General features: G+C 48.8%; 1 protein-coding gene across 5 annotated transcripts; it reads left to right on the forward strand.

The window, feature by feature from the left end:
* The first annotated feature begins 1,269 nt into the window (after positions 1 to 1,269).
* ETS2 (ETS proto-oncogene 2, transcription factor) lies at positions 1,270 to 19,480 on the forward strand. Of its 5 annotated transcripts, none has more exons than XM_036850027.1 (10): positions 1,271 to 1,507; positions 5,626 to 5,697; positions 8,691 to 8,802; positions 9,976 to 10,095; positions 10,413 to 10,619; positions 12,141 to 12,224; positions 13,247 to 13,471; positions 14,302 to 14,565; positions 16,228 to 16,376; positions 17,268 to 18,346. In XM_036850027.1, exons 2-10 carry the CDS (start codon positions 5,626 to 5,628, stop codon positions 17,481 to 17,483), a joined length of 1,449 nt encoding a protein of 482 aa, XP_036705922.1. In that variant the 5' UTR covers positions 1,271 to 1,507; the 3' UTR covers positions 17,484 to 18,346. The 5 variants fall into 5 exon arrangements, with proteins under 5 accessions (XP_036705926.1, XP_036705922.1, XP_036705924.1 ...); XM_036850029.1 differs by having other exon boundaries at positions 1,273 to 1,507; positions 16,258 to 16,376; XM_036850028.1 differs by having other exon boundaries at positions 1,273 to 1,507; positions 10,413 to 10,613.
* Positions 19,481 to 19,807: the final 327 nt, after the last annotated feature.

The raw sequence follows: 19,807 nt of genomic DNA on the forward strand, positions 1-19,807 counted from the left end.
TTGAGCCGTGTAGACCCTGCCTCTGACCCATGCAATGGTGATACCCAGAGACCCTCAGGTACCTGGAAACATTAAGGTGCAATAGTATCTCAATTATCTGGATAACTCCTGGTTTAGGGTTGCCATGGAAACCAGGAACCTTGGTAACAGAGAAGTGAGGCCTTTCCTCTCTCCCTTCTCAGCACTGCAGTCCCTGAGATGCACCAAATTTCAGCCCCTGGCCTTGCCTAAGCTGAGCTATTTCATTTAATAACCACTTTTAGGAATCTAAATATTCCTCCAAAATATTGAGAATCTGACCGGAATCTGAATAGGAAATGTGCACGTTTCTAGCCAGGGACTCAAGCATTGAATATTTCCTGCTAAAAATGGAAATGGGAGGTATGGGTGATGGTTTTGATCATAGTTAGAAGTCAGATAAACTGGAGTTTCAACCCTGAATTTCCCATTTATATGTCTTATGACTTGGCAAGTTATTTACCCTGAGGGTCAACTCCCTCATATTTAAAGTGGGGACAATAATGCCTTGGAGAATTATCATGAGGATTAGCCCAGGGAAGCTCAGTCAAGGCTGGTTACTACTAAGGCACCGCTCAACTCTAGGGGGTGCCACTCACACGGAGGCTGTAGGAATGGGGCTTCTCGGAGCAGGGCGACTCCGTGACCCATAAAAGGGCCCATTTTGCATCTTTATCATCTCAGCGTCAGCATGACAGAATGATCAGAAATAAAAATGATCAGAAATCGTAAGTCCACGAGGAGGTCCAAGAATGGGGCCAGAATGAATCCCTCATGACCCCAAGCCCTGCGGCCACTCGGTGGCACCAGCACTACTCCAGTCCTGCCAGGGCACGTTTGGGGTTAAAGCCTCCGGACCCGGGGAAGAAACCAAAGAAAGACTCTCCTCCTGAGCTCCCGGGACACACAGGGCACGGGGCGCCAGGCCGCGGAGTCCCCGGCCCAGAGCGGCCCTGGAACAGCAGGCGAGGGACAGCCGAGTGACATCGGGCGCCGAGCGAGGTCCCGCCTGAAAGGTCCGGCTCCGCCCCCTGCTCTTCTCCTCCCCCCTCCCCCCCGCTGCCCTCCCCTCCGCTTCCCACCCCTCCTCTCTCTCCTCCCCTCCCCTCCACCCGCCCTCTGCAGTCTCTCCTCCACTCCTCCCCTCCCCTCCCTCCTTTCCCCTCCCCCTCAGCCCCTCCTCCCCTCCTCGCTGCCGTCTCCCCTCCCTCTTCCCTCCTCCCTTCTCCCCCGGCTCCTGAAGAGCGCGCGGCGGAGGAGAGCAGCCGGTTACTTCCTCCAGCGGCTGCGCGGAGCGCGGTGCAGCCCCAGCCCCGAGCGCCCGGAGCCCGCCCGCCAGCCGCCCGCCGCCCGCCGCCCGCCGCCCCCCGCCCGTCCCGGCCTCCCGGACATCCACCCCCGCGCGCCCGCGGCCGCGCCCGCGCCCCAGTCGGCGCGCACCGAGGACCCCGGGCCCCGAACCGCCGGCGGCCCTGCCCGAAGAGGCGCGGTAAGAGCGGGATCGGGCCGGGCGGGCGGCCGGGGTCCGGCGGGGAGCGTCCTCCGGCGCCGGATCCTCTATCGGGGGACCCAGGAACCGGGCGGGGGACGTGGGTGGCGCCGAGGTCCGGATCCCGGGGCGCAGCCGGGGTCCAGGCGGGGTGGCGGCTATCCGTAGCATTCGGGGGTCGCGCGTCTGGGATCCGGTCCGCTCGGGGCTCGTGTTCCCGGGGCCGAGTGGCTTTTGGGGCGGCGGGCCGAGCTCGGAGTGGGCCCGGCGGTGACGGGCGGAGCAGCCTGCGAACTTGGGCCGCGGCCCCGGGGTCGTCGAGGTGGCAGGGGCGGGCGGGGCGCGCCGGCTTGTTTCACTTGCTTTTGTTTTAAAAGGAAACGCGGGCGTGGTAGGGGGGCTTCTGCCAGTGGGCGCCCGGCGGACCTGATTTCGCGAAGGGGTGGGGGACGCTGGAGAGGGTGTCCGAGGGGCCCCGGCGCGCCCGGGTTTGCGGGTGACTTACGGGAGGACGCCGGGCCCGGGAAGATCAGGGGTGCCGGGCGCCTGAAACACCTGGGAGGCTGCGGCTTCCCGAAAACGCGCCGATCCCAATCCCCCGGTCACCTGCGCGGCCAGGTCCCGGGCCCGGCCGGGGCGGCGGGCGAGGGCGGGGCCGGGAGGGGCCTGCGGCTCCAGTGGGACCCCCACGGGCGCCCCAGGACCTCTGGATCCGGGCCCCTCGGTCCTACGAGGCGAACATGGGGAGCCTGTCGGGAATGGAGATGTGGGTGCACAAGGCTGACTTTATTTTCCCGTTCTTAGAGCATTTTGGATGAAGGGGTAACAGCGTTTGAGCGTGTATGGCTTTTTTTTTTTTAGCACATGAGACTTTTATATTGGCCTGTATTCAATTTTAGGGTATCCGAAAATAGTAGTTGACCTGCTTCTACTGATTTAGAAAGTAAAGAAGTGAGCAGTCCCCTTTGGAGATAGGGGTAATTTATTTTAATTTACCCGTAAGAGATTATGTTTGTTCTGTACAGTGGAAGCGGCTGTGCGCTGCCTGCTTGCCCACATCACCACCAATCAGAGAGAGAAATCTCTAAGTTAAGGTTTATTAAAATTCTGAATAATATCACAATATAGTAAACGCTAGCGCCCTGAGTCCTGCAGGGAAATAGTCAAACACTCATTTCTGGGATTAGTCATTCCTCTCTCTAAATTGATAACTTTCAAAGGAAAAAGCAAACCAATCTTCAAAAGTGCGTTTCAGGTTTGTTTTTGTTTTTCTTTATTCTTGCTTTTTTTAAAGTTACCTAAATGCAAACCTGTGCTCTAATCTCACATAAGCGATCACTTGTTCCCATAAGGGTACTGTTGTCCGGCAAGTTCTGCTTGTTTTAAAATTTAACCATTCTCAGCCCTTCCACTTCTGCCATTTTCCCTTTTTTTTGTTGTTCAAAAGCATCGATCAATAGGGCAACACCAAAAAGATCTAAATGTGAAATTGACTTAGGTGGAGAAACTTGGCCTGTCTGCCACCTTCACAAGCTGTGTCGAGTAAAATAAGGGAACTTAAATTTGATTAGCTATGTGTTTGTCAGAAACCATTGGTAGAGCATTTTGATTCTACGTGGTTTTTACAAAACAAATTAAAAGCCGGACAACAGAAGAATTCTATTCCATAGCTAGTCATTACAGCTCTTTATGTGGGAGTGGTAGACCGCCTCTCCTCCTGGTATTTGTACACAAAAACCAGGCGAGGCTTCTCCATTGCCTTCCACATCTATTCTCTGTCCATCTCCGTGAAGCTGAAGAATGTGGAATAAAGTCTGCAAACCAGGCGAAGAAGATGGGTGACTGACAACACCCAAGGTGTGCTTTCATTTTGGTCTCCTGTTTGAGGCTTGCTGATGTAATCAACAGGTGACAGGACTTAGTTCATCCAGGTCAGTGGCATAAAGCTCTACCTTAAGGAACATTTCACGTCATGAAGCGTCTCGAGCAGGGGCCTAGTCTAATGATATCTGTGTGCCATCTCTGCTCTTTATTGATGTGCTGGGAGGAGGGCACACGCCTCATCATTCGGGTGATCCTGGCTCCTGGAGGAGCTCAGGAGGTAGGGCCATACTCCCCAGGGGTTTGGTCTGCCCTGTGCCCCTTAGATGCCCCCGCAGTAGCTGTGTGATCCTGGGCAAGATCCCGAGGTCTCTGTTGCCTCACTGTAAGATGGTATAACATCTGCCTCTCAGGGGTGTCAGACAGTTGAGTGAGGAGGGAAGGTGTGGTGCCCCAGCTCAGGCTTAGCCCTTAGCAAGGTGGGTTCTACCAGGGCAGTGATCATCAGTAATGAGTATTGATTCTTGAGTGCCTGTGGATGACAGGATCCACCAAGTGGAGATTCTGAGCAAATGCGCGGTCACTTTTGATCCAGGACAACTCCTCCCCTCCAAACCCCTACTCCCACCCCTCCACTCCCAACTATGATTTACTGTCAAAGCTTTCGCGCCTCCACCGGCCCCCAATATAATTACCCGCACTCTGAGGGTTTTTACAAGCCTGTCCAGTGCCTCTGGCCTCCCTGGTGGCTGGGACTCTCCTCCCATACTGCCTTTCTAGCCAAGGGGGTGTGTGTCTGTGTGCTGAGTTGTTGGGAGGTCTGTTTAGCCATAACGTTGACTATAAAGAGAAAACAAGAAAGTACGAACTCGAATTAAGTAGTTACAGGAAAATAAGCTGTTTGCCTCCGCCAGTGAGTCTATCCATTGCGCAATGTTTTAATTACTCAAGGTTCTCAGTTGTAACAGGTAGGAGTGCTCAGTGGAGACCGCAGGGTGGGCAGTTAGAGGTACCCCATAAAGCTTCCTTCTAGACCTCCACTTCAAGGCCATGAAGCAGGGAGGGTGGGTTACTGTCATAGGGGATTCCCAGGTTATTTGAAAATCAGCTTTAGTTGCTCTGTTTTTTTAATCTAACACTAGGGCAGGATTATCTAAGTACCTTTCTCACTTATTAATGTTTAACTTACCCCGCCAAACAATTACATTTTAGGGCCCCAAATAAGTTTTCAGTTGATTACAGCAATCACAGGTCACATATGGAACTGTCCAAATGCCAGTCACCCATGTAGCTCTAAGTTTCCTAATAGCCACGGTAAATATGGTGAAATTAATTTCCATGTATTTCAATTAACCTCGCACATTCAAAATATTACATAAACATGCAGTAAATACAAAATTAGTACCGAGATACTTTACTTTTTGCTACGAAATCTTTGAAATTGAGAGTGTGTTTTGCATGCTGAGCACATCGGACGGAGTTCGCCCTAGCCCAGTGCCAAGCGCTCAGGAGCCCCGCGTGGCTGGTGGCCGCCACGTTGGTCAGTGCAGGTCCAGGATAAGCCCAGACCAAGCAAGTAAGGCAGATCCGTGATCAGAATTACTTCCTCTTGAAGAAATGCACAGCTGAGCAACACGCCAAGCAGACGTATTTTGAGCTTGTGTATTCAACGCAGGAGGATCTAGACAACGCCAAGAGGGTTTGAGCTCTGGCCCTGGTTCTCCTTTTTATCTGCTTCCTGGGCCTGTGCTTCCTCACAGCTTGGAGAGGGGAGGGGGCCTCCCAGGAGGGTCTCCCAGCAGGCTTTCCTGGACCTGGATCTGTCTGGGAGCTGCAGTGGCACGTCATCCCTGCGCTTGCCCTGGAGCTCCCAGGTTGAGCTGACTGTCGCCCTTGCATATGGGAGATAGCCCTCGGCCTTCCCGGCAGCACCCCCAGGCCCACACCCCGAGGTGACCTTGGAATTGATGGCGGAAAGCAGACCCTCCCACTCCTGTCCTGGAAGGACCCAGGCCCCCAGCCCAGCTCACCCAGCCAGCCAGAAGGCAACTTTATCCATATGCCTCAAATCTAAATAGAATTCAGTGGAGAACCAGCATTATTGTTTAATTACTTAAGTAGCATGCCGCTTGTGAGAAGAATTCCTGGCATTCAGTTTTGAATGACCTGTTAGGGCTGGAGAACTTGGACCAACTGTGCCAGAATTAGGTGTGGATGCACCCATGCAGACTTCTTAAAAATGGACTTGATTTGTTGCCTCTTTGACTTTCTTCATTTCTTTTCTTTTTTTTTTTAAGATGAATGATTTTGGCATCAAGAACATGGACCAGGTGGCCCCTGTGTCCAGCAGTTACAGAGGGACACTCAAGGTGAGTGAACAAGTTTTAATTAAAACTTAAAAAAAAAAAAAAAATTGGAAAACTCAATCCCTAGGAGAAAAAACAGTGGGTTGGGTCCCAGAAGACCGGTTCTAGCCCTAGCTTTTTAATTAACTGGCTGTGTGACTCTGGACTGTTTGCTTAATCTCTCTGGGTCTCCGTTTTCTAGTCTGCAAAATGGGTGTCCTGGTGCTTGTTCGATTTGTCCTCCAAGATGTGAAACCATTTAATTTGTAGATGGTGAGGCCTTTGTAGTTTCTTTCGGAGGCTCCTACCAGGTGAAAAATCCTATGAATTCTCCAGAGAACAGAGCTGGGGGAGCTATCTGTTCTGTCCCCCCAGGAGTTTTCTTGGGTGACAGAAAAGCTGTTTAAGAACTGAAATGAAAGAGCTTAGAAGAGGCAGGCGGGCCCAACTGCTCCCATCAGAAGGGTCAGTGCCCACCGGGATGCAGGCAGTCTGTCCTTCCAGGCACAACTGCGCCTGTTTATATAAACCAAAGGACAGATTAAAGATGAAAGAGCCTTCTCAGCTGCGTAATAAACATTCTGTGTAGTTTCTGTCTCAATCCCTTTGGGGAACATTCTTTAGCAGCACAAACTGATAATTTCCCATTTACCTTCTACAAATGTGACAGCGAGATTTGATGGGGGTTTTTTTAGTGTTGAGTAGTAAACATGTCTCAGAAACAGCGATTTTAAATTGGCCTCCTCCTAGCTTGGTGTTTTGTATGATAATGTGTCTCTGGCATGTTACATTTTTCTCAGTAGATCAGCGTGAGGTTATCTGTCTGATAGAGCCCCAAGAGGCAAAAATTGGCACAGGCCTTTCTAGAGTGTCATGAAATTTATCAGACGTCAAGTCAGCGAGGTTTTCTTTTTTCTGTTCATTTTGGTCAGACGTTTTCAGTTGTTGGCATGGCAGAAACCATACAAGAAATTATGGTATTAAGTTTGAAACGACCCCTCTAGAGAGAAGACTTATCCTATAAACTAGAAGAGTTTGACGATGCCTGTGCGTGCGATCTCTGGGCTTGGAGAAGAAACTGTCATTGCTGAAATTTGATGTGTTGAAATACGCAGCAGGAATTTGTCTTGTCTTTTGGCTTCCTGGTTTTAAAAAAAAGAACAGTCAGGAAAGGGCAGGCATTTCTTAGTCACCTGGGCAATGCTAGTGGGAATTTTTAAAATCTATTGACTATTTCACCAAAATTGGCACTGCTGTAAGGTAGTTCATAAGCCGAGATGAGTATTTCACACTCGCAGGATTGGTCTTTCCCCCGTGGGTTTTGGGCAATTGGACATCCTTGCTTTGGGTTTTGGGGGGCTGGGCTCCAACATCATTGGGACATCATTGGGTTGAGCTCCTACTTCTTATGTAATGCGTCATTCATTGTTCTGCATTTCTAAAAAGAAAGCACACAAACTGATTTGTAAATGTGTTACACATTTTTTAATTGATGACTCAACAGATGGATCATTGCATTGCACATGACATGGGATTTCCAGCTTATGTTGGAAAAATATAACCTTTCTTCACGTTTTTCTTCAACAAGTTAGGCAATGATGAATCAAGCCTTTATCTGTTACATGTGTTACTCATAAATGAGTCTTTTTTCCTTTTTTTGACCGTGCCATGCAGCATGAGGGGTCTTAGTTCTCAACCAGGGATCGAACCCGTGCCCCCTGCAGTGGAAGTGCAGTCTTAACCACTGGACCACCAGGGAAGTCCCAGTGAGTCTTACATTAAAGGCTATTCCATTTGTAAATGTTAGATGAGATTATTAGAAATCCTCACAGCTCCAGGCTTATCTTTCTCTGTGTATTTCTCCCCCTCTTTCCCCTAAATTATAGGTAGTTTAACTTTAAACCTATTTCATTTAGAAATCTTTCCCCTTAATAGATGATGGGGGAGGGGTGTCCTTTTCAATACACTAAACTTTTACAAAATTAAGTCTTAAGGAATGTTCTCATATGTATTATTATTTTCTGAACGGTTGGAATAGATGAGGAAAGACGTGTAGTTTCAGTTGCAGTGTTTCATGGTAAACATTTCAGAATAAATGCTTCAACAGAAAAAGTAATGTATTTTGTTGTTTGATTTTTCATTTTCATTAAATCACTCGCCTTTCATTTTAACTGCAGTGAACCAAGTCGTTTTTCTTATACACACAGCCTAAGCATCTCTCCCAAGTAGCTTAGAGGGCCCAGGTGTTTGGACCGCAGTGGTCTCTGAGTCCCTCTAGGCACTGTTCTAAGATTCTCTTGGTTTTAGGTTTGTTTACTTAATTTATTCATTTAAATTGGTTAGGCCATTAAAAATAAATTCCCAGTCATTCTGGCTCTGTGGTTGATGACAGGCAGACCTTGTTGTGTTGTACTTCGCTTTACTGGGCTTTTTACAAATTGAAGGTTTGTGCCAACCCTGCATCGTAAGTTTATCAGCACCATCCTTCCAACAGCATTTGCTCTCTTCGTGTCTCTGTGTCACATTTTGGTAATCCTCGAAATATTTCAAACCCTCCACCAGCGAAATGATTACAGCTCTCTGAAGGCTTAGATGATGGTTAGCATTTTTTAGCAATAAAGTATTTTTTAATTAAGGTATGCCTAGTTTTTAGACATAATGCTATTGCACAATTAATAGTGTAAACGTAACTTTTACACGTATTGGGAAACCAAAAAATTTGTGTGACTCGCTTTACTGCAATATTCGCTTTATTTTGATGGTCTGGAACCACACCTGCAGTACCTCCAAGGTATGCCTGTAAGTGATCCAGAGTAAAATAGAATCCTTCTGGTCACTTTGACCCTGTCAGAAGTCTACTCAGAGTACTGGCTGGTTGATTCCATGCGTGGCTTTATGACTGGCGGCTATCACTAATCAGGGAGCATCCGTGAGGCTGCCCACGGACCACTTTGAAAATAGGTCATTAAATAAGCTTAAATATCACGTTTCCGTTTTCTCTCCCTCTGCCTTTGCAGCGCCAGCCTGCCTTTGACACCTTTGATGGCTCCCTGCTCGCTGTTTTCCCCTCCCTAAATGAAGAGCAAACACTCCAGGAAGTGCCAACGGGCTTGGATTCAATTTCTCATGGTAATTTGTTACTCAGACTTGACAAGTTGCGCGTGACGTCCCTAAGTAGTTCAGTTCATAGATTATAATTCATAAGTGACGAATGTTGGTATCTTGAATCTTTGTATGAAAAGTCCGGTAGAGGCTCAGATCTGAGAGAAGACAGTTTTCCTTTTTTATGCGCTTGGTGACTCGGAAGTCCTCACTTGCCAGACACACCCCAGGGAGGGTGGGTGCCCTGCTGGGAGCAAACCACAGGGGGTATCCCCCCCAAGCCCCAGCTTCTCTTTAGGATATTTCAACGCTGCAGCCAGCCTGGGCCCCATCTCCCAGTCCCCTCTGTGAAGCAGACCAGTAGACATGAAAATGCACCCCAACTTTTCATCCCGGGTTCGCATCCTTAGCTGGATCTTCCTCCCCTACCCCGAGTTTTGGGGCAACAAATTATTCCTGCTCGTCTTTACCCATCTGCGTTTGCTTCTGTAGTTCTTAACGTCATTGTTTATTCTTTTTAAGGGAATAGCACGTCAAGTAATGCCTCTGAGATTACTGTGATAGAGTTATTAGTTGGAAACATTCCAGAAATTACTTTGTCATATGAAGTAGGTGCTAGAAAAGACAGCCCAGAAAATTAATTAAAACACACATGCTTGCGTAAGCGTGCCATCACGTGACGGTCATTTATCATTCTTGAAATTGCTGAGGGAATCCAGAGAAGGCTGTGTTTCAATAAAAATTGACGTCGCGGGTGCTAAGTGCTGTGTGTTCCTGTTACATCTGATGTTCCTTTGCTGCCGCTTAGTTTAATGGAAGTCGCTTCCAAATTAGCCATTTACAACCCCTTAAGGCTTTTGGCCAAAAACCTTGCAACTTCTTCCATTGTCAAAAATGTAAGAATAGCCTTAAATAGAAATGTTATCTAGGCATCACTATTCTATGAAGTTTGGCAAAAAATCAAACTCGGGTTTTATTTTAGATTTTTTAAAATAAGTGTAGTTATGAGATGTATAATATTTTCTCAATTGCAGTCAAAAAAAACCAGTTTTTGTTAATATTTACACTCATCTAAGGAATGATGCGGAAGATTTGAGATCAGAATTGTTCTTCCCTAGAAGCTAAGACTTCCCCCCCTCAATTCTCCCTGTGTTGCTGCCAGCTTGAACTCCTAACATCCCCGTGGGGTTTCTTTTCCAGACTCGACCAACTGTGAGTTGCCTCTGTTGACCCCATGCAGCAAGGCTGTGATGAGTCAAGCCTTAAAAGCTACCTTCAGTGGCTTCAAAAAGGAGCAGCGCCGCCTTGGCATCCCGAAGAGTAAGCGCTCCTTCCTGGAGCTTTCTGCGCCTGCGCTGTACTAGACAGAGCCATCAGGCTGCCATAGCTTGAGATGACTTAATTTCAAGCGTTTGTTTAGGGCGTATTGAAAAGAGGGACAGAGCTGTCATTAAGCTGAGCCAATTTTTATTTCAAAATCCAACCAAATGAACACTTCATCCAGCACTGCTGTCAGTGCCTCAACATCTTCCTGGGTGTCTCGTTCATTTCCTTGGACTCTGGTGCCCGTCTGGGCTCTGTGGGTAAATCAGGAGTGCTTCTGGCCTTACTGCCTCCTTTTCTTCCCTCCCCTGTAGATCCCTGGCTGTGGACTGAGCAACAGGTGTGCCAGTGGCTTCTCTGGGCCACCAACGAGTTCAGTCTGGTGGACGTCAACCTCCAGAGGTTTGGCATGACCGGCCAGGTGTTGTGTAACCTTGGCAAGGAGCGCTTTCTGGAGCTGGCGCCTGACTTTGTGGGTGACATTCTCTGGGAACACCTGGAGCAGATGATCAAAGGTACCGGTGAGCAACTGGGTTCCCGGGGCGGGGTGAGCATAGCAGGGAAGAGTGATGGGGGGGGGCGGGGGTTCATGCTTGCCAACCGTAGGGCTGGCATTTCAGTGATGTAGGGCAGATTGTCTGAAAATGCCACTGGCGTGAGTCAGCTACGTGGCGGTGATTTATGGATTTTGACTCCACTTAAGTACGTGTGTGGGGAGCATTGGCCACAAGGCAGGAGCCTTAGTCACCAAGGTGTTCAGTGTCGCCAGACGTCATGAGTTGGAGTTGGAGGCATACATGTGGCTCAGGTGAGGGGACAGCAAGAAGGCCCGTGTTTGGGGCTCACTTTACAGAGCCTTAGGAAATAAGTCAGCCTCGGCGAAAGTGAGCCTTTGTTCAGATAAACTGGGAATTTTATAGTAACATTTCCTAAGACCAAATGGAATCCAACAGAGAATTTTTTTGTTTTATGTTTATAAACCAGTGTAGAAGTAATTGATACATATTTACACACTGACATATTATACGGGAACTGGCCTTTGAGCAAAAGAGCTCTTATATAGAAAGTCTTGATTTAGACCTAAAAAGAGCATTGACACCAATGTTAAAAATATATTGAGTTACAAAGGAGAAACGGTATAGTGAGGGAATCCTTCAAGTTAAAAATGTAAGAAAATAAGCCCATTAGAAGAGTTCAGGGAAGTATTCCTCATTTAATTGATTTTAAACTCTGAGTTTCAACGTCTGTCACAGGCTCAGAATCTTAAAAAGATCTCAGGGTCGCCCGCCAGCTCTTCTTAGTTATGGCTTCTGAGGGCCAGGGAAACTTAAAGACCCTCAAATTTTCCCTGAACTTGGACACGTCTGGTCTGACAAGTTTCTGGTGAATCCATTTGCTGGTCAGTTAGACCTGTTTTGCCATTTCTCGCTGTGTGAGTCTGTGTGGGTCTGGATTTGTGGGTGTGCATGTGGTTGTGTGTTGGTAGGACGTAAGCACGTACAGGGAATGCTAACCTTTTCCCTGTAAGTTCCTGGACGTGTGTGTCCCCGTTCGGATGCCCATAGCACTGCTTTGACCTCACTTTCTGTAGCGCTCACCACCTCTGGACACACCTCAGGGTTTGAGGCAGTGGGTCAGAAGCTTCACCAGGGCAGGAACTGTGTCCATGTTACTAATCTGCTGTATTCCAGCCCCTGGTACAGCGGGTACTTTGTAAACATTTAACCCTTTGTCGACTACATAGATGAATTCAATACACCATCTAGATCTCTCAAATTGTATACTAGAAAATTTAACTTTGCCAATGACAGCACTGAGGAGTTTAGAAGACTTATTCTAGTTATTAGAAGAATGCATTTCTGTCTCTAGTGCTTTTAAACAACGTGATGACATGGAACACTGTCGGATTAAGTGGGAAGTGCTAAAATGCATTTTGTTATGCTGAAATAACCATAGAACAGTAATTCAGAAAGGAACTTTTTTTTGTGTGTAGTTTAAACCTCTCAATTTGTAATCTTATGTCTCCTCTGTCTATTTTTCAGAAAACCAAGAAAAGACAGAAGATCAGTATGAAGAAAATTCACACCTCAACTCAGTTCCTCATTGGATTAATAGCAATTCGTTAGGTCAGTGCAATTGATTCTGCCCTTAAGAGCTTCTGAGTCTTCCCGTTAGGTTCACGGAAGGTTCGAAGGCAGAACCTGCACTGTCCCATACGGTGATCGCACACATTCACAAATCCAGAAGTGCGGCTGGTCCACATTGAGATATGTGGTGAGAATATAATGCACACCTGCCCGATCTGAAAGTCTTAGGATTGAACAGAGAATGTCAATATCTCCTTAATAATTTTAACAATTCTGATTACATATTGAAATGATAATGGCTCTCTTAGGTCAAGTAAAATATTCAAATTCATTTCGCCAGTGCCTTTTTAGTTTTTCAGTGTGGCTACTAGAAAATTTAACGTCACATCAGTGACTTATGTTATCTTTGCTTTGGCCAGGGCTATAAATTGGCAATTTATAGCTCGAGGGGCAGAATGGAGTGAGCCAATTGCTGTGGTCAGATTAGTGTAACAAACAAAGGTGGCAGGCCCAGGAAGTGTGTTGCCAGCAATAGTAAATTTGCTGTGAACTTTGGGGTTTAAATAGGTGTCATGGAATTCTGTCCCTCCTCCTGGTGGTTGACACTGGCGAGTGTAGGTTTTGGTGGTCCCCCAGCCAGAGTGGGCAGGGCAACTGGAGATACTCCCTTATGGGTCACTGGCTGGACGGCAAATCACTTCATCTGTCTGAGCCTTAGTTTCCTCAGAAGCTGAAAGATCCAGTGACCCCGTTGTCCCAAGGCTCACATGGAAGCACTTGAAAAACAAGAGATGTAGAACTATTCACATGAGGCATTGCATCCGGGGTGCAGGGGCTGCAGGCGTTTTGGAAAAGGGCTCACTGACTGAGAAGACGAACAGTTAGAGAAGGGGAGGACACAGTAGAAAACCTGCCCGCCCAAGCCCACACGGCCGCTGGGGTTTTGGGGAGGGAGGGCTGGAAAGGGCAGAGCTGCACGCCCTCCGTTTTGAGGTGTGGAGGGTCTCTGGTCGTCGCGTTGATGTCGCCTGACGGCTCCGCCATCTGTGATCCTGTTGCAGGTTTTGGCGCGGAGCAAGCGCTGTATGGAATGCAGACGCAGAACTACCCCAAAGGCGGCCTCCTGGATGGCCTGTGCCCAGCATCCTCAGCGCCCAGCACGCTCGGTCCCGAGCAGGACTTCCAGATGTTTCCCAAGGCCCGGCTCAGCACCGTCAGCGTCAACTACTGCTCCATCAGCCAGGACTTCCCGGCCGGCACCTTGAATCTGCTCTCCAGCAGTTCTGGTAAGATCCAGGCTTCCGAGCGCCCTTCTCAGCAGGGCTGTCGGTTTGATTCCCGGAGCCACGGTGACATGAGCTCAGACATCCGGAGTTCAGCCAGTGGAGGAGGTCAAGGACTGGTCCGTTGGGTCACGGTCCCAACAGTGGCGCTCGGCGAGCTTACTCCTAACGTACCTCGGGTCCCGGGCACTGGGGGTGCCGGGTAAATGACACAGTCCTTGCTCCTGTGGCCAGCGTCGTCCACGCAGTGGGCTACTGGGGGAGGCAGTGTAGGAAGGTGACAGATCTCTTTGTACGGGGATGCATATGTGCTGTGCATGAAGCTCAGGTTGGATTTTTCCACATACACCCCTGCGTGGCCGCCACCCAGATTGACGTGGAGAGGGTACCAGCACCCCACAAGGCCCCCTCCCAGTTAATAGCGTCCCCACCCCAAGAGGATCTCATCGTCCTGACTTTTATCGCCATAGTTCTGCCAGTTCTTGAACCTGATACAAGTTGTGTTTTCTTCTGTGTCTTTCTTCTGTCTGTTGCTCACATTGTGCGTGCCTGAGGCCCATCCGCGTGGCTGCCCTTTTCCTTGCTGGGTAGCCCTCTGCTCGGAGCTACATTTGTTGCCTCCATCCTGCCGTTGATGGAAGATGCGACTGTGTAGCTTACGTATCATAAGGAATAAGCAGCTCTGTTTCAGGGCATCGTGAAAAGTCTGGGTGATCCTGCACCAGCAGGGCGAACGTTTAAAGGGGGTGATGGCGATGACGCCGCCTCCGTGGGTGGTAGCACCGGACGTTCCGTCGTCCTGGAGGGTCAGAGTCTGTCGTTGTCTCTGCCAGGGAAGCCCGGAGACCACGACTCCGCCGAGACGGGCGCCGACAGCTTCGAGAGCTCGGAGTCACTGCTGCAGTCCTGGAACAGCCAGTCGTCCCTGCTGGACGTGCAGCGGGTACCGTCCTTCGAGAGCTTCGAGGACGACTGCAGCCAGTCCCTCGGCCTCAGCAAGCCGACCATGTCCTTCAAGGACTACATCCAGGAGAGGAGCGACCCGGTGGAGCAGGGCAAACCAGTTATACCTGCGGCCGTGCTGGCCGGCTTCACAGGTGGGCGCCACCCCGGGTCCCCGTCCCCTCCCCTGCACCCGCCCAGCCCCGCGCCCGCCCTGTTTGTCAAGGGCGTTTCTCGCTGGACCGCATTGTGTTGACACCCCACGTTTTATGCGTGGGGTGTAATCCTGAACCCAAGCGAGCTGTCTCCCTGAATTCAGAAAAGGCCAAATTTGCAGGGATGTCCGTGGACACAGGGCTCCGCGGTGTGGATGAGAATCTTCAGGCGGCTCCCTCACCTGGGATGCGCCCGGCCAGTGCCTAGCCGGGCAGCAGCAGGGGACATGGGCCTGTGGAGGCTGGAGCTCTGACTCAGCCGCGCCTGGAATTTCAGAGAGTGTAAACTGGCTGGGGGAGGGGCCGCAGAGCCAGCCTCCAGTAACCCGGGGACTGTTTACCTTTTCTTGCTTCTCAAATCCATCTTATTTTGAAGGTTTGGGTAAGAGCTATTCTAGGCCGGGGACAAATATTAAAGCTGTTTTTAGAACCAGATATTTCCAGTACTTTAGCGAAAATATCAGAAAATTTTTTTCGTTGCTTCATGTGTTCTTAAATGTGCTTTTTTTCTTTCTTCATATTTTGAACATATGGAGCCATTGGGGATTTTAAAAAAATACCTACTTTAAAAAATCCAATAGGTTAAAATAAGAATACGTAGGCACCCATTTTTTTCCCGTCATAGAAAACAAATAGCCATGAAAAAGGGTTAAAATACTCAGAGAGTGTGGAAACTACTGTAACTTTCATACATGGGCATCAGGGCCTGATAAGAAAGTAAACAGCCATGGTGTTGGTGGTTTTCGTTTTAATATTAGTTACCATTCGTTGCCTGCCAGCTCCGTGTGGTTAACTAAGCCTACGGTCAGTAGACCCTAGGACAGCCTAGCATGGGTGGTATTAACCCATTTTACAGGTGGGGACATGGGCTCAGAGGAAGATAGCAGTCTGTGGTCACAAAGGGCACACAGCCTTATCGACAATATAGCCACTGTGCCTTGCGGAACGGCGCTTGGATAAGCGTGTGATCCAGGGAAAGGCACCCGGCCGCTGAGCCCATCTTATCCTTCATCTTTAAAATACTGATACAGTGATACTTCACAAGGTGGCGGCAGTTCTAAGAGAAGGTATATGAGAAGGTATATGAAGAGTACTTTGCAAAGCATTATACCTCATCAAATAGAGGTGGTGAGGCCATGGCTACAACCCCAAATGCCCCAGTGACCTCTGAGTCAACCAAGTCTTGGGTTAAGCAGTTTGCCCATTGTCATCTGGCAAGAAAGCTACGCATGGGATTCAGAGAATGACACGCCTCATCCTGTGTTGAAAGGCTCCTTCCACCGCCCGCACCCCTGTGCCACTGGGTGTTTCTAGAAATAAACCTTGAAAGTTATTACATAAGGAACAATTAAATAGGGTGAGGAATTTTGATGCCAAGAGTTGGTGGCCCAGAATTTTTTTTTTTTTTTTTTTCCAAAAAGACCAACCCCAGCAATCAAGGGCCCAGTGGCCCCTTTTTCAAGAGCAGGAGGCGTGGAGGAAGCCCTCCAGGATTCTCACCAGTACCCAGAGTCACCTTCACCTCAACACCCAGTCCAGAGCCAGATCTCACGTCCCTTGTTTCAGTAGGATGACTAAAGCCATGCTGTATTTCAAATCTAGAAAAACACAACCCGCCCCCTATCCCCTCAGGAAGCGGACCTATCCAGCTGTGGCAGTTTCTTCTAGAATTGCTGTCCGACAAATCCTGCCAGCCTTTCATCAGCTGGACGGGGGACGGATGGGAGTTTAAGCTGGCTGACCCTGATGAGGTACGTCCAGAACCTGGGAACTTGCTCTCCAGGCTCTCAAACCTGATTCCATCACTTGGGGTTCACAGATCCAGTTCTCTGGGGTCACCAGTATACAGATGAGAGCACTTCCACAGGAGGCGTCCCTGACTGTCGGGAAATGTGGAGTCTTGTTTCGCTGATGAACAGCTTATAGTGTCCCCTGTTTATGCACCCAGCACCAGGCAGCCTTCACCGCCGTGCTCTGTCATCTAGTTAAAAGGTGAAAGCTGTCCACTGAGGCTCTCGCCTGATCATCTGAAGGTGTTTTAGGAAATTTGCCTGTTCCCTTGGACGGACTGAGCCGTCTCCTCAGCTGAGGTTGGCGGCGCTGCTCCAGCCCCATCTGGAGGAGAAAGCCGAGGGCAGGTCCGATACCAGCCCCTCGAGGACGGTGTAAGGGGGGAGCCCTTGGTCTCTGGTACCAGTGGAGTGCGGTCTGTCACCTCCCCAGTATCCTGGGGCAGCAGAAGCACTGAGGGATGCAGAATGTCCTGAGGTCCTGATCCCACTCAGCAGCTGTGGAAGTGGTGGTCAGAATTCAAACCCGGGAGGTGGGTGGGACACAGCATTTCCCTTGTCTCGGGACCTCCCTGCTTCTGAACCCTTGGCTCCTGGGGGTTTTGCTGAGTGAGAGGCCTCCGCAGACGGAGCTTTGGGTGGGGTCACCTTGCTCTCACATCAGCACCTCCCTCCATCCCCCGAGAAACAGCCGGGGGATGCAGAGCCCTGGCATGTGCACAAAAGCAGATGACACCTCTGTGGTCCTTACGTAGTGGTCAAGTGAGCATGCGTCCGAATCATTGCTGGGAAAGTGATGCACTTTTTCTTAATTGCCAAATGGAATGGAACTCTTTTCCATCCGTCCCGCAGGTGGCCCGCCGGTGGGGAAAGCGGAAAAACAAGCCCAAGATGAACTACGAGAAGCTGAGCCGGGGTTTACGCTATTATTACGATAAGAACATCATCCATAAGACGTCGGGGAAGCGCTACGTGTACCGCTTCGTGTGCGACCTCCAGAACTTGCTGGGCTTCACGCCCGAGGAGCTGCACGCCATCCTGGGCGTCCAGCCAGACACGGAGGACTGAGGCCGCCCGGGGCTGGAACTGGGGCCGTGGGGACCCATCCAAGGACCCTGAAAGGCAGGATCGATGCGTCTGGGAACGTCTGCAAGAAGCAGTGGCCTTATTTCGTCTGGTACCGCGGTTCTCCGCCGAAAGCAGCACAGTTTCTCGCTTCTAACGCCTGCTGCCAGGAACACGCAACTTAAGATGCTGTTACGTTAGAACGGCCCAGAAAGAAGCGCCGGGCAGCCGTCCTGGCTCTGGGCGGGCTGCGTCGTGACAGAATCGTTCAGGCTGTTGGGTCTTCTCAAAGGAGCGAGCATGTTGTGGACACACACTTTTGGATTTTCTTTTGCCTTTTGCAACCAGGAAACGCCAATGCCAAAGAGGTCTCTGGTTCAGAGGGGGAAGAGAGTGCAAGGAAACAATCATGCCATTTCAGAAGTTAGTTTGTATATATGACTGTAACCTTATAATTGTTATCAAAATCCCCTAACAGACCTATTTAACAGAAATTGTATATTGTAATTTAAAATAATTATATAACTGTATGTGAACTAAGAATGCAGACGGCATTTTGCAATGTATTCCAGTTATCAGGAGCACAGGTGGCATTTTGCAAACATTTAATCTGCCAGGGCAGACTAAGAGAAGTTGTAAAGTGTGTATTATTTACATTTAATATACCTACAGGAATAAGGTCTAAGAGGGTTAATTCCTGGTTTTTTTCGTTTTGTTTTGTCTGGGTTATCTATGGCAAGGACTTTGTACATTTGGGAATTTTTATAAGAAACTTAATGTTATTATCTGGGGGCCCATCTGGCCTCTCTGCTTCTCCTGTAATTGTAATGTAAAAGCTATAAAGCAGTATTTTTCTTGACAAATGGCATATGTTTTCCATTTCTATGCATGCCTTTAAATCAGTTTATATACAAAACTTATTTTTTAGTTCAACTGTTTTTCCCCCAACAACTAACCTCCCCTTGACCAGCCATTTCCTTCCTGTGCCCCAAATTATGCTGTTTGATTAAAATAAGAATACTATTTTTGGAAATATGCGACTCCTTTTCAGAGATCAGGAGGGATTTATGTAGCAGCTATTTTTACTGCAAAAGTAATTCACTGGAAAAAAGTGTGATTTGTAAAGAAAGTTTTATTTTTATCTCAGCTCCATGTAAAGTTGACGTACAGAGCTGAAGGTGCAGGGGGAGGGGAAGCTTATTAAACCTCCTGAACGTGAGTAAAGCCTGATTTGCCCCATCTTGTTTACCTGTCGAGTCTTGGGCTTTCTGGATACCAAGCTGCTCCTTTCTGTTTAGTGTCCACAGTTTTATTTTCTTGGACGCAGAATGCCCGGAGGCAAAAAGAGGGCCAACAAGATGGGAAAGAGAAGGGATTGGGGTTGTTCCTGTGAAGAAAACATCTTGATCATGATGGAGACTTTTGTAGTTGTTTCAAAGGAATCCCTGGTTCAGCCTGTGCCTCCTGCCTTTTGTAAATGATCAAGTCAAGTTGGTTTCAAAGTTGGACAGCCTTCACTAGCGGCATGAGGAGATACTAGGACCATTGGTGACATCTCTAAAGAAGAATTGTCCATCCATGCGATGAGACCAGGGGCTTGGGTGGTAGGGCGAGCGGGGGAGAGCAGAGCTGGAAGGGGCACCACACAGCCTCAGTACCCACACAAGACTGTATTCCAGTATCACTACGCCCAAGGTATTTTTCTCAAGCAGGACCTGTTTATCTCTCAGACATCTGTTTATAACATCAACAGACATGGGACTGGGAACATCTTGCTGCCAAAAAGAAATCTTAGCCATTGGCTCATTTTATATGGGGTTTGACCACATGAAATTGCCAATGTCTGTTTCATCTACGAAGTTGGCAGTTGTATGTGGCTCAACCCAATAGTTATGGAAAATCAAATCCATGGTAAACCTTTGGCGTGGTAATGAGCAGGAGTATAAAAGTTTTGTAATTTGGCCTTTTCTTTCTCAAATAATAAAGTATTTTGTTTATATAAACTCCTCCTTGTAAGGGTCCTCATTCTTCATCCTCACCGACCCCCCCGGCATGGAGGCAGTGGAGTCAGGATACTGGGCTCAGAACCGCCGGACACACACCTGCTCAGTCCCTCAGAATTACATCTCCCTTTAACTGATTTCACACACCCATCCCCTAGTAAATTGGGACCAAGCTGGAACCGACTGTGAGCACTTCCTGAAGGAATTCCCCAAAAGTGTTCCTTAAGGCGAAAAATTTTCAAGAAGAGATTAAAATAGAAAAATCCAGGGGTCTAGTCTTTGCCAGGGGTTTGGCAGAGATAACAGAAGAGATTTTAGGATGTT

The sequence above is a fragment of the Balaenoptera musculus genome, chromosome 4, assembly GCF_009873245.2.
Source record: "Balaenoptera musculus isolate JJ_BM4_2016_0621 chromosome 4, mBalMus1.pri.v3, whole genome shotgun sequence".
In the NCBI taxonomy this organism is placed as follows: Eukaryota; Metazoa; Chordata; class Mammalia; order Artiodactyla; family Balaenopteridae; genus Balaenoptera; species Balaenoptera musculus.